The sequence below is a fragment of the Vanellus vanellus genome (assembly GCF_965231255.1).
Source record: "Vanellus vanellus genome assembly, chromosome: 6".
NCBI classification, from domain to species: domain Eukaryota; kingdom Metazoa; phylum Chordata; class Aves; order Charadriiformes; family Charadriidae; genus Vanellus; species Vanellus vanellus.
The window spans coordinates 47,080,760-47,099,141 of NC_138911.1; the positions used below are offsets into that span (position 1 = coordinate 47,080,760).

The following is an 18,382-nucleotide window of genomic DNA, read 5'->3' on the forward strand; positions in this document are numbered from 1 at the left end:
ACGGCCACACGGCACAGCACGGCCAGCTCCCACCTCTGCTGCCCCTGCCTCTGGAGGAAGTCAAATCCACCACTGCCACAGCTGGACTGGGCACAGCAGGAGCGAGCAGTGCCAGACCTGGCAGGTTCGGAGCACGGCAAAGAGGATCTTGGGCAAATAAGCCCAAGAGCCTAGCTGTCATCTAACTAGGGAGGGCAGCAAGAGGAGGGAAGATGAGCCAGCTAAAAACCAGAGTAGGTGCATGGGTGTTGATGCTCCAGCTAGCCCAAAGGAACATGGGGCAGGGCGGCATACCTGTGCTGCGGCGCTCCTAGGCTTCACTGCAGGGACGTACCCTGCCAGCCCTTAGCAAAGGCAGAGATGTGGTCGTGTTGAAGCAAGGCAGAATTGCCGGGAGAGCCCCGAAGCAGGCGTGACTGGAGGAGACAGCGATGGGCTGGTGCACAGAGAAAGACAGAGGTGGAGAGAGGCAGAGAGTGCAGCATCAGCACCCTCCCTGCCCAAGACCGCTGCGTGGTCAGGGATGGGGATGGATGGCAGCATCTAGTCCCCTTCTGGGAGGGTCTCCCAGCCGCGTCGCATGGCTTTCACCACAGCACCGTAGAGTTTGGTCCAAGCCTCCCGCACGTCTGGGCCGAAGGAGGTGCCAAGACATTTCTCCAGCATGTACAGCAAGGACTCGCCGACAGTCTGCAAACCAAACAGGGAGGCATCAAGCTCAGCACCAGGGGATGACATGCAGCCCCTTCTCTTGCTTCACTGCCTTTTTGGACTTCTCCCATTGCAGGGCAGCTGCTCCTCCTCCACCATCAGGGCCAGGCCACTCCATCCCTGGCTGCTCAGAGGGGACCCATAGCCAGCCCATGCCATCCCTTTCCCCCGCCCTATGCTGGCCCTCACCCCATACTCACACCCCACCCACTGGGTGAGCGGGGAGTGCAGGCAGGGAGAAAGGGCTGATACCACACATGTAACACCAGGAGAGAAGTACACATCCATTGTCCATGGCTCCCAGCCCTGTCCCCTGACATAGCAGTGGATCAGCAGAGCTGAGCAATGCCCAGATGCCAGGAGACTGGGTCAGACCCCAGGCTGAACGCTCAGGGACCATCTTGCCACCTCTCAGGCCTCTCCACAGGGCACTGGTCCTCACGGAGCTGCGAGCAACCCCACCCAGGAGCACCCACACACTGAGCACAGGGCTGGTGGGGATCACTACCCCAAGCAAAGGGCACCCTGCTCCCTCTGAAGAGGACCAAAGCTAGCAGTATCGGGAGGGAGCCATGCATTGGTTAGAAACCTTTCCTTCAACCTGCCCTTCTCTGCTGCGTTGTCCAGCATTTCTGTCCGTGCTTGATGGCAGGAGAGGAGTAAGCAAGGGTTTAATATGGAAGATGCTCCTGTCTTACTGCCATGGAGGAAGCAGACTGAATTGCAGCAACCCCATCCCAGTGCAGACACAGAGAGACTTGTGCGGTGAGGTCTACACAAAGCATTTGGTGCAGAGGTCCAGGGCCCAGGGCAAAGGCTGAGCCAGCAGCCCTGCGTTGCAGGAGAGACTGCAGTGTCTCAAACTGTGGTCCTCTTCAAACAGGAGAAATGCTTTGCTCCCCTCTGTCCTTTTTCCTTGGGCTTACTGGGGGAGGGTAGAAAATGAGGAGAACTCAAGGGTTTCCCTGATCAAGCTACGTCACTACACAGGTATCAGCAGCTCAGGGGCTGCCCTGAGCCACCAGCTTTCTCTCCAGCCAGCTGAACTCAGCAGGTGGGCACAGAGGGATGGGGACAGCTGAGGGCTGCAGGCAGGGCTGTGTAAACACAGCCACAGCGGGACAAGAGAGGACGCCTCACCGAGAAAGACTCAACCTTCACACCAACTGCCTGGTGCTTCTTGCCAAGGTTGCAGAGATACTCTTCCAGGCAGGACAAGTTCTCCAGGTGGCTCACAGCGGCATCGATCACCAGCATCACCTGCAGGAGCGCAGAGGCAGAATGGCATTAACAGCAAGGCTCCGGTGCCCTTTCAGAGGAAGAGTCTGACCTGTCTACTTCACTCTTCTCAGCCTGATGAGCTCCCAGCCCAGTAGATCCCCTCTGAGCTTTCCTTTGGTCTACTGCGATCCGTGTGTCACATCAGTGAGGCGTGCTGCCAGCAGCACACACCACATCCTTCCATGGGAAAGTGCCAGAGGTGCCACAGCAAGCAGCACTGCTGACCTCCCTGTCTCAGAGGGGGGTAAACAGCCCCACAGCGGAGCAGCTACAGGCTAAGTTCAAACAGTGATGCAGTCATTACAGCTCTTAGGATCCCAGGACAACTGCAGGGGAGCCCTAGAAGTTGCCAGGACTACAGTTTCCAACTAGAAGTTGCCAAGATGGTGCAATTGTGAATAAGGCAACTCCAATTCTAAGATGAGCCAAGGTATTTTGAGGAGATGGGGTGTGTAGTACAGCCAAGAGACCTGGTCTGGTAAAGCACGTACCGCCATGGTCATCCAAGAGCACGAAGAGTCAAATGGAAACAGGACAGAGAAGGGTTAATGAGGGATGAAGGGAACAGACACACCAAATTAGAAAGAGAGATTAAAGCCAGGACATGGTTAGCTTGGCAAAGCCAAGAGGTGGTAGAATTGTGCTCTATAATTTCAACAGGGAAATTATCTCCAACAAGAGCAAAGAGCTATTTCAGCTGAAGGCAATAATAGCAGAAGTAAAAATGGACTTAACTTTGCCAATAAACAGAGGCTGGAAAATAACAAAAAGCTTGCAGCTATCAGAGGAGCGCAGTACTGAAACAGCCTCCTGCAAGGAATAAAGACAGGCAAACGAGGCACCAAACTGGTTTAAAGATGGAGCCAGACAGTTTATGAAGGCATGTGCAAGCCAAGGCTGCGCTCTGCCCTGGCGTGGCCACTTTTCAGGGCTCAGCAAAGGGTTTCTGCTGCACTAGGTGTAATTCTGTCAGTGCATGAGCTGCTCCAGAGGACATCAGCATTGCTCCTCTCCCTGTTTTGGGGGGAGGCAAATGCGTATTGCAGCACTTCCCCAGAGACTATCTAAGAGATGCTGTGGGCCTTCTGGCTCTTCAGCTGCACCATCAGCCTATCCACACTAGTGGGTGCCCAGGATCCTGGCCCACTGCCCAGCTCTGTGCCACCTCCTGGTCAGCATGTGGCCAAGCAGAGGGTTTCAGGCCTTGTCTGGACAGAAGAGAGCTCACTGAGGCACTTCCATGGTAGAAGAAGGGTGCTTCCAACTTTCACAAGAGGCAATCCACCTACAGATGAGTGCATGGAAATCAGCATGGTGCTTCTTACCCACCACAACGCACATCCTCATCCCCTCCTCACTGTTGCAGGGCATTTTACCCTGGCAATAGCACCTTCTGCTAGCACGAGGAACCATCTCAGGAGATCTCCCATGCGCTCCCCAGTTAGACACCCCACAGCCCCAGGCTGTTGCCTAAGGGCTTCCTCCTCCACAGAAGCTTCGCTTTGGCCTTGCCACAGCCCCTCTCTCACCTTCCTGATGTGATCCAGGAACTCAGGGGCGGAGAGGCACTCCTGAGGGCTGGCAAACTGCTTGCAGTTGTACTGGAAAAGGGGCAACAGGTCAGGGTCCAAGTCAAACAACCTGCAACAGCAAGAGAGAAACCCCCATCTTCTCACTTCCTCAGCTTTATTTACAGCCCTGCTCACCCCAGGAACAACCTCAGCAGCAGCACACCCGCAGCCTCCTCCCCCCGCCTCCCTTCCCACCTACTGATCCCTGCCCACCTGTAAAGGACCCAGAAGTTCTGAAAAGTCTTAGTTTGGGGCAATCCAGGTTACCTACAGTGAAAAAAATTGTTTCCCTAGCCCACAGCCCCAGCTCTCAGACAAGTGTTCATGGCACCTGAGAACCAGTCCCAGCTCACTGGAGTTCCTCCCAGCCTGGCCTTTCTCTCCAGAGTCTTGGTCGTTGTCTCAACTCTTCCCATTCCCTCTTCATCACCCCCTTGAACCCCAAAACTCCCAAATCCAGGGAAGGGCTGCAAGCTCCAGCAGACGGCTTTCCTACTTGACCAAGGGGGACATGTACAAACTCAGTTAATGCCCCATTCTCCCACACCATCACCAGCTCCCATTTTTCCCTGCCTCATCCTCCCTGCCAGTCTATGCCAGGCGCATATGGGTCTCAGTAGCAGCCACCCAGGGAGATCTAAAAGGCTGATGCTGTCCATGGAGGCCACAGGGAATTCAAGCAAGACAGTCTTTCTTCTCCCCATCCTGCACATTAAGCTACTGCATCCCTCTCCTGTCTGCTAAAACTCCCAAACATTGCTGTTGCTGCTCGCAGCCCTGCTCTGCGAGGTTTGGCTCCTGCCTGCTACGTCCCACTCTGGAAGCTGGTCATCAACCTTCCGACTGTCCTTTTTAAATGACTTTTCATAGATTTTTTTTCCTTTTTCTCTTCCTGTGATGGAGACATTAATCTGCTTAGGATAGGAAGGAGTTGGGTTTCAGCCGTTTCCCTCCGGCACACGTTCCTTCTGCCCTGAGACCGAATCCCTCCCCAGCAGCCTGGGGCTGCAGAGAGCCATGTCAGGGACAATGTCCCTTCCATACACTCCCCGGAGCCTGGGTGGACAGACAGCAGCTCTTCAAACAGCAGAAGTAGTGGTGACAAGGGGGGGGGTGGGGGGATCAGCGGGCAGAAACGCACAAAACCCGCCCGCCGCCTCTCTCCCTCACCCTCCATCTCTCCCCGTTAACAAAGTTCTCACCGGCGGAAGGTGGGAAAAGGCCGGGAAGCGGCGCGGGGCGGGCGGCATTCCCCACGCCGCCGCCCCACGGCGGCCGCCGCTCCAGCCCCCCGCTGCTCCCCCCGGCCCGCGAAGGGAAGCAGGGGAGCCATGGCCAAGCGAAGGGAAGCGTTTCTTTTCTCTCCCAGAAGCTGAACCCGTCCATGTCCCCCCCTCCCCTCTCTCCATCCCCGGGTCGGTCCTGTCGGCGGGAGCTGAGGTGCCGGTGGCCGCATCCCGGTCCCCGCCGCCCCGCTCACCTGGTGAAGAGGACGAGGCCGTGCTGCTCGGGGCTGCCGCTCACCCGCTGCCAGCTCTCCCGGATCAGCGCTCGCTGCCTGCCAGACAGCAGCATCCCGCTCTCCATGGCGGGGCGAGGGGACGTAGGGGGACACACAGCAGCCCCTCGCCGCCCGAGGCGAGGCCAGGCGAGGCGCTGCCACCGCTCGCTCCGCGGGCGGAGGGGCCGCCGAGCGGCAGCCGCCCGCCCCTCTCTCCGCCGGGGGGCGGGGGGCGATGCTCCGTCGGAGTGGGAGGGGGGGAACCGGGGCGGGCGGACACGGAGAGGGTGACACGGGCGGCGCGGCGCTCACCTGGGGGTGCCGCCCCCGCGCCCGGCATCGGCGCTGCGCCCGCTGCCCCTGCCCGCCGCGGGCAGAGCGGCCCCCCGGTGCCACCTCTCCTCCATCCGCGGCTTCCCCGGCCGCCCCACGGGGAAGGAAGAGCTCACTTTGTATTTCCCAGGAAAAAAAAAAAAAAGAAAGAAGGAAGGAAAGAAGGAAGGAAAGAAGGAAGGAAAGAAGGAAAGAAAGAAGGAAAGAAAGAAGGAAAGAAAGAAGGAAAGAAAGAAGGAAAGAAAGAAGGAAAGAAAGAAGGAAAGAAAGAAAGAAAAGTAAAAATCAAAAGCCACGGCTCCCCCCACCCCTTCCTGCAGGACTCGCAGCCGCAGGACAGAGTAGAAAGTTCAGATCATTCATGGTTGACTTTTTCCAACCGGCCCGATTTTAGGAGTAATGCGGCACAGCAGAGCTGTGCTGAACAGGGGGACCACTGGGACCCATCCCTGTTCGCTTGCTGTTCAGCGCTGCTCCCTCAGAGCGCAGCTTCACTGAGAAGGTCCCCAGTGATGCTCCAGCGCGGGGGCACCCTCTTGCTCTTGGCCACTTCCACTGAGACTCAGGATGCCCCGCAGCCACCTGCTATCTCCATGGGCAGATGCAGTCTAGACACTGCAAGATACATGCTTAATTTAAGGCTAATTAGCCAGCTGAACCAGGCAAAGTGTTAATAACAGATCAGAAGACATGTCATCTTTGTCAAACATGTTCAGAACACCCAGCTTCTCTTTATCGTTCAGACAAAGGGAAACACTGCTTTTAATTTGGCCCCAGGATTTAGTTAGCATGGAGCAAACAAAGAGAGAAGGGGCAAGTAAGGTCTCAAGCAGCACAACAGAAGCTGGGGAAGCCAGAGCAGTCATGCAAGTAAAGGTTTTCAGAAGGATGCGAGCAAGACAAAAGCACTAACATTGCTGAAACCATCACAGTCTGCTCTGAAATAACAATTGAGCTGATCTTATTATGAGCTCTGTTTTTTTACATCAGACTTACTTCTTGTAATCAGGAGAGAAGACAGCAGCCTCTGACCCAACCCAGGAGCACATTGACTCAGCGTCGGCAGAAAGGATGCTTTTCTCATTGGAGTACTGAAAATAATCCCTGGAAGGAGACAAGTTCAAAGGCACAAAGCTACATCCTCAGCCCCAGCCCCAGCTTGTCTCCTGGGGGACTTTCTCCTAAAGAGTCGGAGTGACAGCACTGACTGCAGCAACAGTAGGAAGCCACCCGAGACATCTCTGTAAGTACCAGAACAAATTATCTGTTTTCTCAGGCTTTTGAGACCCCACATTCTCAGTGCAGACCAGACAAGATGCTGTATAGGAGAAACTGCATATACATTAAGAGGAAGCTGGAGAACCCCATCCTTTTGAAAAGTCCAACAAAGTCACAAAGAAATTTAACTGTCAGGTGTAACTAGGGAATCTCTCAAATGCTTCAGATCTCTGGCTACTGAGCCAGAAAACAAATGATGATCCAGGTTTGCCCTGTTTTGAATGCCACTGTTAGAAAAGACTTAATAATGTCAAAGGTCCCAGGTCCTGGAAAGACACAATTGGTTTCTGCTAAATCGCAGCTTCTGTTAAAAATACAGCATTTTAGCTTTCATAACTAAGAAAAGCCTGAAAAGCATATGATCTCTACACATCTGTATTCTTAGAGAAGAGGGGATAAACATAAAGCATTCAATAATAAAGAAAAGTCATGAGCTGCAGAGCCATCTCATGGCTGGGGGGTCGGAACACGCAACCTGCCAGCCTACAGTGCGTCCTGCTGCGGGCCACCATCTTCTGGTCCACAACAAGCTCCCATCAAAACCTTAGCTGTATGGTTGTAAACGAAACATTCACATTGGGGACTGATGGTAAATCAGTGTGACGATAACTGCTGAAGCTGCAAGGAGCCTGAAAGAGCAGCTAGCAGAGCAGCGCGAAACACTGGGTTAATCTGAGTAGGGCAGTGAACACAAGCCCGGCAGTGCCAACGCAAACATTAACCTTTAGCTATCATGCAGCCGATCAAGTGCGCCAGTAAAGAGCATGAAGTGTAGTCCTATGTGCATCTGCACAAGCTACTCTGACATTTCAGCCTGTTGTCACAACCACAGAGCCATGGAGCTTCACCAGAGCCTGGCTGGACAGTTCAGCCTGACCCTGCCACCAAGAAGGGGGAAGCAGAACAGGCGGGCAGCGCTGTGCTGCCAGGGCAGCGGAAAGGAGAGCGGAGAGTCCTCCCTACACCACAGGATACCGAGGAGCAGAGTTGAAGCACATATATGCAGTCAGAGCAGCAACTGAGACTGACTATTTGCCTAGCAACATTTTGAATATGTTCAGGCCTGGCTGACAGAGGAGGAAGAGAAGCACCACAAAAGCAAGTTGTTGTAATTAAGAGTGATCAGCTCCTAAAGCTTACTTGGGATATGGGACACCTTTCCTTGGGTCCATGCAGGCACCATACCAGCTATCACTTCCCAAAACTACAGCGAGGTGCAGGTTCAGCCCTTGTTCCTGATGGCCGTGGTACCTCAGATAATAGCAGTGAAGTCATGACAGCAAGGGAAAATGGTGGCTCTTTTCCAAAGTCTTCCCCCCACACCTTCTCTCCGTGCTGCAGATGGTGGCTGCACGCTGAGCGCTCGCAGACGAGGCACAAGTGTCAGAACAGACCAGACATAACAGCAGCAACAAGAGTGCTGAACGTGACACGTCTTCTTCCTTGGAACATATGGGTGCCCCAGCTGATGAAAGGGGCAATGGGCTGCCTACCTGTATGACACAGCACAGCCTACACTGGTATGACACAGCACAGTCTAAGAACAAAGAGAGTTAATTCCTTCCCTGGCCCCCAGCACCAGCTCCTTCTTGGCAGGGTCCGGGCTCATTCTAGAGCAGCTTTGCTGCCCCTCTGGACAGTCAATCCATTCCTTGGCTGCCCTCTGGCACTCGTACATGCTCTCTCCCTTAATAAAACCAGCAGTTTTTTTCCCCTGTGACAGCAAAGATCTTCCAACACAGGAGGAGGGAGCTGTAAAGAGGGACTTGAGGTGGGAGATGGGGAGCTCCGGGGTAACAAACATCTGAACCGCTGTTCACATGCCTAAAAAGAGTGAGGGCTCAGGAGACACAGTGCTTTTCCCTGCAGGGAAAGCAGCTTCTCCCTCGCAGCTACATGGCTGTTGGAGGAGTTCCTCCTGCTGCTGGGGCACTGAGGTGCTGACAGCACAAGCAGAGTCTAGAGAGAATTTAAAGTATAAGGAAAAACAAACAAGCAAACCTCCCTTCTTGTTCAAGTGTTTTGTGAGCCTTCAAGCGTGAGGAAGCCCCAGGATGCATCAAGAGGTTGAGAACTGCAAGTGTCTCCGTGGTTTGAGGGTTTCCTGCGACAGTCCCCAGCTCCCTTGGCTCCCTGTACCCAGCCTGGCAGCTCAGCTCTTTTCTAAGATGTTCTTAGATTTCTGCGAGACTGTTCCTGGAGCTGTCATGAGTGAAGAACGACCAGGTCAGCAGCAGAGAATTTTCCAAAATCATCTTTAGGCCACTTGAAGAAAGAGGAAGAAGTTTTCTGGAGAAACTCACTGACTCACAAATAAAACAACAAAGCTTTTTTGTGTTTTTTAAGAAGAAAAATTTATATGGTGTTTTCAATTTCTCATGGGTTTCATTATGGTAATCTACAGTGCCTTCAAATTACACTACCAACACTCATAACTCCCCTTGCCAGGTGTTCCCTTTACTTGTTCAGTGCCTCAGTTTACCCACAGGGAAAGAAACTTGCCCAAGTTTGTAAGACAGTGTGACAGAACTGGGAATAAGCTCAAAAATAGCTGTCCCCAGCCCTGCAATCAGGGTTCAGGGCACTTGGAAAACAGACCTCCCTCCCAAAGGAAAACCACATCAGCCTGGCCCAGGGATGGCTGTTTTGCACGGGCTGCTGTGGCACTGTCAGTTTTCATCTCAGCTGCTGTACCAACAACCCCAAATCTCTTTTGGACTCTTGCTCATTTCCAATTCTACATCTGTGAGTCCTCATGAATAACGCCGCTCTGATCTCACTGCTTCAAGCTCCCTGCTCACCTCGGAGATGGGCTCCTGGGCTTGGCTAATCCCCTTTCTTTCCCCTTGCCCCCAGTCTCAAAACCACCGACCGTGACACCTGCTCTTGTCCCCAGACTCCCATCCCCATCCTCAGGCGGGAGCAGAAGGTCATGCAAGTTCCTAGCAGTCTTCTCAAGCTACCCCCTCGGGCCATGGCAAGGCACAGCTCAGTAGCAAAGCAAATCTCAAAATGCAGTTGCATAACATGAAGCAAAAGAGATGCAGGAGGGAATAATCTTGCCCATAAAACGACGAAGGCAACAGCTGCAGAGCTTGCTGGCTGCCACTGCCCCTGCGAGGAGAGCAGGGCAGCCCTGCCAACCTTGAAGATTTGGACTAAGGGGAGAGGGACAGGCAGAGGGAGGAGGAATAATGCATGGGAGAGGATTCAACGGCAGAACAAAATGAAAATACATCATCTGACTTCAATTTGCTACTAGACGTCCCCAGGTTCTTCTTGGATCTCCCAGGGCCAGCTGGGGGAAGTTTGTACAGGCAGGTGAAAACAATCCAAGGCTGACAGGGCATGAAGCAGGGAGAGAAGCCAAAGGGGAGCACATAGAGAGCTGCTAGCCTGAGTATTTTTGACTTATGAGGCTGTTGGACCAGGTCTGGCACTTAGAGATGCTCAGACCTTATCTTGGTTGTTATTCATCTTGTGGTCTCCAGCACAGTAATAATCCACCAGCTGCTACCCCCACCACCAGGCCGCGATCTTCCAAGAAGGAACCTTTGCCTTTTGTAAGTCACTCTGCCAAGGTGAGTTCAGAAAGTCTATCATCTACCATGTCAGTCTTGACCAAAAGCTGAATTTGATCATAAGACACAACTACAGAGGTGTGCACATTCCAGCCATGGTCTCAAAGCTCTCCAGCCTCATTAGCTCAAAGATGGTGCTCTAGCTAATATGGCAAGCACTGTATCAGCACAGTTACCTGGCTTCTGTCCTAGGGACAGTGCACATGGGCTTGGATATTCCTCCGACTGTCCTTATACTTCTGGACTGGATCTGGACTTTATGGAAAATGCTCAGTGAAAGGATGCTTTAGTCCCTGTGGAGCCTCCTCTGTAGTTTCTCCACTGGATTTGTCTTGTTTCAGAAGCGCTGCTGGTGCTGGTCTCTGAAGTGCTCATTGATTGTCTTCTCTCTGATCTCCGCTCCGTCTGTTCTTTCCCTCCTTCTTGCAATTTGAATTGATACTATTGACCAGGGCGTCTCCTACAATCATTTGACCTACAGCAGCTGTCTCTGAGAACAGTGTGTTTGCTGTGATTTATTTAAAAAAAAAAATTAAAAAAACAAAAGATTTTGCACTTAATTGCACCCATTCCTTGATGGCAAGGCTGTGGTAGCATCACCACCTTTCAGCTTCGCATTCAGCCATCTGCTCTCAAAGCAAAGCCCATGTGTTATTGCTTCTATGATGTGTGGGATTCCTTTTCTCTCTTTTCTTCTCCTCCTCGCCTAAATCATTCCAGTTTTGGAGCTCTGTCAAAAATATTCTCTAGTTCAGTGAGAAGTTTTGTACCTGCAGACTCCAGAGTCAAAAATGCCTAAGTGTTGAATAAATACTGTGGCTCTGTCTTGAGGAGAATGATGTACTTATGCCACATCATAAAGCACTTTCCCATCCATTAGTAACTAAATAGGATGTTAAACAGCAACTGTTAGCAATAAAGACTTAAAATCAGCAGGCACAGATAGCTCGCACCCATGAGTCCTACAAAAGCTGCCCGAGGGTATCTCAAAACCGATTATTGTTAATATTTTTTTTAATAATGCTTGAAACAAAGACATTTCAGCAGACACATGAAGTATAAAAGGTGGCAATACTCAAAAAGGCCAAACAGGATGATTAAGTAAGGAAAAAAAATTACTAGCTTGATAAAAACCAGCATACAGAAAATAATGAAAAACCCAGTAGGGAGTTTATTATAAAAGCATTTGAAGATGGGTGTACAACTTCTCAGGGTGATCCATCAATTCATGCCTTTCCTTTTCTGCCAAGTAGTGGTCTAATTCTTGATCCATCTCTTATTACCTACATCCTGACAGTTTTTCATTAACTTTGATATTCCTCATTATGCTTCATTTTGTGAAGCAGCCTTTTTACTTTCCCCCTCCGCATGACTTTCATAGCAGCCTTCCGTAATTTGAGTTCTCACTTTCTGAATACTTCTCTCTTGTAGTTGAAGTCAATTAAGAACTTGTTATTCAGCTTCTCATCTTTGGCTTCTTTGGTTCTTCCTGGCCTTGCTTTGCACTGGGATAGTTGGTGCTTGTGCTCTTGGTCTCCTTTATTTAAATCTCTCTCCTCAGACTTGCTTCCAATGGGATTTTGCCTGGAATTTATCAAATTGTTTAAATTCACTCTATTCAACTGTACTGGCTTTATTTGGCTGTTCTCACAGAATTCGGAAATCTTAAAGAAAGATGTACCATCTTATGCATGTTCACATTCTCATCTCAACCAACTCCACCCCGCTTCTCAGCTGGAGAAGCTTCCTCCTCCACCTTGTAATCAAATAGTTATGGTCCCTAAAGCATTCCAAGGGACCAGCGCACTTCCAGGGTGGGACTCAGCCGACCCAACACGGATGCCTTCATATGGGCAAGTAACCTAAACTCCCTTTCTGGTCAATGGAAACAACCAGGTACTTCAGAACTACCTCATCCTAAAATACATGGTGGAAAAAAAAAAAAAAAAAAAGTGTCAGATGAACGAAGCCTGAAAACTACTTTTTGTCAGCTGCAAGGATGTCAAGCTGCAAGGCAGCAGGATGACTAGCTTTGGATGAAATCTGGAGATAAAACAATGACTGCAAGAGTGGTAAATATGGAAAAAACAATTTACAGCAATCATAACACTTGGTAGACCATGCCCATTCAGATAAAGCACAACCTTTCTATTTCCAGAGCACGCATTGTAAGGGCCAGAGCTACAGAGTTAGAGATGGTGTGTTAGAAAACAACTCCAAAGGGTATGACAACCACAATCCTTGGATGTAAACCAGGAAGCAGTGATAGGAGTACAGTTATTTCAGACATTATCAGCATTTTCTGAACAGTACTTCATGCCTTTTCCTTACAGTCATCTCCCTGCACTCTAGCACAGCTTCTGTATCAGCAGTCCTTCCTTCCAGAAGGATAGCCCCAATCAGACACTATTGACAGACCAACTTGCACTTTCTGAAGCTATACAAGATGTCAATAGGCTTTTCAGTACCCATCTATTAGCCTATTGTATCACCTCGTGTGGGCCATAATCCAGTTTCTAGCTGTCCTGGCTGTACTTTAGCAGCCCTTGGAACACGTCTAAACACACTGGTTGGCTCTGATCTGGGCATCAACACGTAGCCCCAAATAAGAAAGCTTATTTTGTTTTTGCCCATCTAATTCCACCCCAAGGATGGCAACCCTTTGTTGCACTACTCAAAAGCATACACTGCCCTGTCACTACAGCCTGACATAGAGCCAGATTCGGATTTACAGCATTCCGGTTTTATTAGACACTTGCATTTAGTTGACAGCAAGGGCCCCATTTGTACAAAACTGTGTATCCATCTGATATTCTGGACACTACACACTCAACATAAGAATGGCTTACAGAAAAATGTTGGGTTCCTGAATAAAGTGCTCAATCTGTCAAATGAAGTGTTCATAGGCAGCCTACCAGAAGCTTGACAAATATACCCATTAAACCTGATGTATTTTACATATTTAGAATTTAACACGGCTTTAACAGAGAAATAAACCCACTTCAATAGACAGCACTTTATTCTCATCCAAATGCGATCATCACATCACACATCACTTATCAGCACATCACTTGGACTGCAGTAAAACCTGACCTCCTAGAATTGCAGTCCAGCATCATTTGTGTGCTAAAAGATGATGTAGATCAAAGTTGTCCTAGATCAAATTCTCCAATGGGTCCATTTAAAGTTCATGTTGCTACTTCGAGTGCGCATATGAGGGATGGAGGAAAGGAGAAAAAAAAACCACCCCAAAAGTCTAGAATGTTTGAAAGAAGAGGTATTTATTACAAAATTAAATTCCAAATTCTACCTCATTTTCCACAATCTCCTGTACAAAATACATTTATAGCTCAAGGGAACATTCTCCCATCCACACTGTGTGGTGCAGTAATAACACCTTAGTTAGCAGACATTCAGTTCATGGACAGATGCACGTGCACACACACATGCAGCATTAGTAAGAAAGGTTCAGAATACAGGACAGAATTACAAAAGAACCCCTCCCACTGCTGCTCCAAACTCTTGCTCAGTCAGGGGCAAGTTCTCCAAGGACGGCTCTAAACAGCACCTCTTGTAAAACACAACAGCTCACTTGGCAAAGTTTTAGGACCAATTACAAATTCAGCTGGAGTGGCTTCTGTGCTCGTATGTCCCCTACCTCAGATATTATTTGTGACAGTCATAGCCCTTGACATTCAAGTAAAGAGCGTAAGGGAGTTTAAAAAGTAAAGCAACTCACAACCAACTATGCAACCAAGGTCTTAATACTTTAAAGACAGAGACAATTTTCAGTCCTGACTGCTTGCAGCCCACTGCCCCCCTGAAGAGAACAAGCGTACTATGGAGGTGGTGTTCTTTTCCTCTGCCTTCCTTTCCCAGCAGGAAAGAGCCTTATGATGTTCTAACAGTCCACACATTTTTGCTTTCAGGACACACACCTGCCAATGTGTGGGGTCACTTGCTGTAAAGGGGAAAAAAAAAAAATAAAAAAAATCTTACCTATATTTGCCAGCTGGCAAAGGCACAGGGCACCACTAAGGAGATATTCACATTGCCAGCAGGATCCTGAGAGGAGGAAACAGTGTTACAATGGTAATTGTGCGCAGAATGCCAACCCAAAGGGTAAGTCACACAGGCACAGCCTCTGGAAGAGAAGCCGCTAAGCATGGCAATGGAGAATTTCAGGTAACGCCTGTGCTTTCACATTGACAGCTGGTTCACTCGCAAGTCCCTTGAAAACAATTCTCAGAAGGATACAGGAAGGAACTGTCAAATAACACATTTGTTTACCTTTCGATAACAAGATTCTGGTTTTGCTCTCAGTGCGTGTGACAGGTATTCATCCACTTAGGATGCTATGAGGTGTCCTGTCCTACCCCTTGTTCAGGCACCTGTAAGAAATGGATGCACAGCCTAAAAGCTGGAGGAGAAGCAAAGACGTCTTGTACTTTGGGCATACTTGAAGAAGCAAAAGTAAGGACGGAGATACAAAAAGACAGATCCTGTCAATGCCCTTTGTGCATCAATAAGCCCTTCCAATCAAGATGCAAAAAGAAAACTCTGCAGTCAAGACAGTGCTGATGGCTGTCCCACCCACAGGGCTGTGAACAATGCTGGTAAGCAGTGCATGACACCAAAGCCCTCCACCTGGACCAAGGGGAACCTTGGCACAGGAATCTCCATTCAAATCCTCTTCACAGTCACATCTGTGTCTCAAAGCATGAGTAGCCCAGTTCCTGAAAATGGGCCAGTCCCTGCTGTTGGAAGAGGTATGTGCGCATTGGTGTCCTGAAGCGACTGTTAAGAGAAACCTTTTAAGGTGGATGGAGTGTCTAGGATGAAGCTAGATGAGCTAAAGGCCTTCTATCTATCCTCCAAAGACTGAAGAGGTGAGAATAGAGTTTACACATAAAAAAGAATTTGAAGCAGGGAATGTGGCAGCCTGCAGTTTTTTGTGATTTGATTCCACAGATACAGTTTGATGAAATACTTTGCCAGTGATAAAAGGAGCCCTGTCAAGCAAAGTTCAAAGAGAGCAGCTGCTCAAGAGAACAGCATCTTCTGGCCTCAGAAATCACTGTTAGCCATTTTCCACATGACTGGGGAACAGGACTAATAAGCAGTCCTCAAAATGAACCTGAACTCATTCCACAAGCACAAATGGAAGAACCGAACTGGAGCAGCCCAAATTCCATTCAGAAAGCAAAGAGTGCCCTGCACCCATTGCCTCACATCTGCACCACCCAGACATTTTAAGTCAGAGTCAGTAAGGGAATCCCAGTTATTGTATTTTATTGACCTCACAAAATACTGGTTACTATTATGCTCCAGCTATGGCCTCACGGATTTTGTTTTGAGAAGCAAATATTGAAGGTCAAATTCTAACTAAAATAATTTTTCAGTATTTTTCTTCTGCAAGAAAACAGAGCAACATCAATTTATACTTACTTGAAAACCCAATTCTTGGAATCCAAGAGGGTGCAGAGGAAACGTCTGCCCTCTAGTCTTCAAATATGACCTTTTAATACTTTTAACTCCAGATTTTAAATTAAAAAAAAAAAAAAAAAAAGATTCTGCTGGAGGTTGCTCCCTCTTGTGGAATAGCGAGATTTTTTTCACTGTATGCCTCCACTCCCTTACTAGCACACAAGGCCTACGAAATAGATTGGTCTCAACACCAATCAAGTACTCTCAGAGGATTTCTGAAATGGCAGTCCTGAAGAAAAATAAACGTTTGTGTTGAAACAGAAGCTGGGCTTGTGCACAGGAAGGTGGGATGGGAGCAAGACATTTGCCACCTTCAGCTGGCCAATCCCCAAACTCAGCTGCCAACCCCCACCCGAAAGATCATTAGCAATAAAGGACAGAGGGATCCTGGCCAAGGAACACACTGGCTCATCTTCCACAGGCAGCTCCTACAAAGCTGACCCCTTCATAACAAATGAAGTAACCAAGGTTACTAAGTCAATCTTTGCTTTCCCACAGATTTAATTTGATGAATACGGAGTGTTAGAAACTGCTATTCCAAAACACTCAAAAGTTTCTTAGTTTTCTTTGTTGTTCTTTCTGTATTAAGGGCAAGTGCGTGATTGTATGTGCTGGGAAAAACACTACATTGTAGATCATGGCTTTTATCAGCTCTTCTGGCAAATCCTCCCCATGGCAATAGGACTACCTTAGGGAAAGTTCATATTCAGGATGGCAAGGTATTAAACAGATAATCTCACCAAGTGTAGAAGATGCCGAATCACATTGCTACAGAGGCAGCACTGCACTGTCTGCCTGCCACGTTGCCAACAGTTAACAATTCACAGCTGTTGTCAGATCAAGCAGGATCTGAAGAAGTTTTCAGCCTTCTCCCTCATCCTTCTTGCCTACGTATCACCTCTGTGAACCCCTGGCTCATGCAAGTGGGAGCACTTCCTGCAATAGCAAGTGGAGAAGCATCATCAAACCCAGTAGGTAATTAGCGCAATGACTTCCCACCATGTATTACCAGCAGGTGATTAACTCAAAACCTTCAGAATCAAAAGCATAGGTCCATACCACCTGAGTTAATGGCCACAGGAGTCAACTTCTGGAGAGAGATGTGACAGACCCTTACAATAGCAAGCAGCTGCCTTACTGAACAATGCTATGGATCTCTACTAAAGTGGAATGAAAGTGAGTCTGACTGGAGTGTCAGTCCCCCCCTACAGAACAGCTATGCTAACACAGCCCTTCTGTGTTGTAGGAAATACATTAGAATTCAAGGTTTGGCAAGAGACATGAACGCACAATTCATGGTTAAAGACGGACACACTCACCGGCTGCTCTCCCTGTACCTGTAATTTTGATGCAAGGCTGAGAAGCAGAGCAAGAACTCTGAAATAAAAGGCTTGAGTTCCTTGAAACATACACAAGAGAGTTTTGCAAACATTACTTCTTGAGACAGGAACACAGCTGGGGTCTAAGTGTCATTCATGTTGGATGCTACAAGGTAGCAACCTTAAACTGTGACAAGAAATTGAAGTTGGGTGAAGAGCAGGAGATGGAATAAAAGGAACATTTACAAAAATAGACCTAAGACAGGAGAAAGGCACCTGATAAATAGTATGCCGCTTTCTTGGAAGGGGTGGATTCAACATCCAATGGCTCTTGACACTTAGCAGACAAAGAATTTTTTGCTTGGCCTCCCATTTTCTTCAATACAGTAATTTAATGGTCAGCCATCTATGAGAGGGAACTTGCTGGAATACAGTGCGCAGATACTGTGGCACTGACAGCCAGTTTTGCAGATGCCACATTCATTAAGATGAAGCCTTTCCCCTAAAAGCACAGGTACTGGCACTGGAATAGCTGGAATCAAAACACGACTGATAGCTGTCCGTAAAATTCTCAAGCTATCATTTCAGTCTCTAGCATGCCCACAAGAACCCGGTCTTCACAGCATACTGGGGCAGAAAATGCATCACCTGTTATTTCCACTGTAATTTCCTTAGCAGTTTCAGACAGAACTGCAAAGAAGCTACAATGTGCTGAGCTGGAACAGTCTGGCTCTGAGGGCAGGCCTGCTAAGGTGATTGTTATAAATGATTAAAGGTGACCAGAAAGCAATCTCCATCTCCTCTGTCTGCAACGGGCCTGGGAGATAGGCAAGGCACAGTGGCTCAGGAGATTTCAAGCAGACCCCTTTCAGTCAAATTCTAAAAATTCAGGGTCAGAAGAAAAAAATGCAGACAGCCAGGACAGGGTAGAATGGAGGTCCCCAGATACTTACATGAAGCTTTCAAAAACCTTCCATAAGAAAGATTCTTAATCGTGATAAAAGTCCTAATGTCTCAGACACTGTCTGGCTCTCAAACTGCAATGATGCTTAGATGCCCAGAAGGAAGACACACACACACGCGAACATGCATACACACAGCCTCCAACTTGTACTGGTCTGACTGCTGGAATGCCACTGCTGTTTGACTGATAGATATTGCTCAAAAGAATTGAAATTTAAGCAGCCAGTTGCCCAGAAAGATAACCTAATGATTTGGGACATGAGTCTTTTTAAGAGGACCTTCTCGTGGTCATTCTCTGCATCTTCCAATGCAGACAGTGCAAACAAACGCTAATGCAACAGGGCTACCATACCCAGA

The 18,382-nt window shown here is 48.8% G+C and overlaps 1 protein-coding gene across 1 annotated transcript; it reads right to left on the reverse strand.

The window, feature by feature from the left end:
• Window positions 1-451: 451 nt before the first annotated feature.
• Window positions 452-5,250, reverse strand: NGB (neuroglobin). The gene is made up of 4 exons (XM_082484990.1): window positions 5,044-5,250; window positions 3,522-3,633; window positions 1,852-1,971; window positions 452-690 (listed from the first exon to the last, which is right to left on the reverse strand). Exons 1-4 carry the CDS (start codon window positions 5,148-5,150, stop codon window positions 544-546), a joined length of 486 nt encoding a protein of 161 aa, XP_082341116.1. The 5' UTR covers window positions 5,151-5,250; the 3' UTR covers window positions 452-543.
• Between the last annotated feature and the right edge of the window lie 13,132 nt (window positions 5,251-18,382).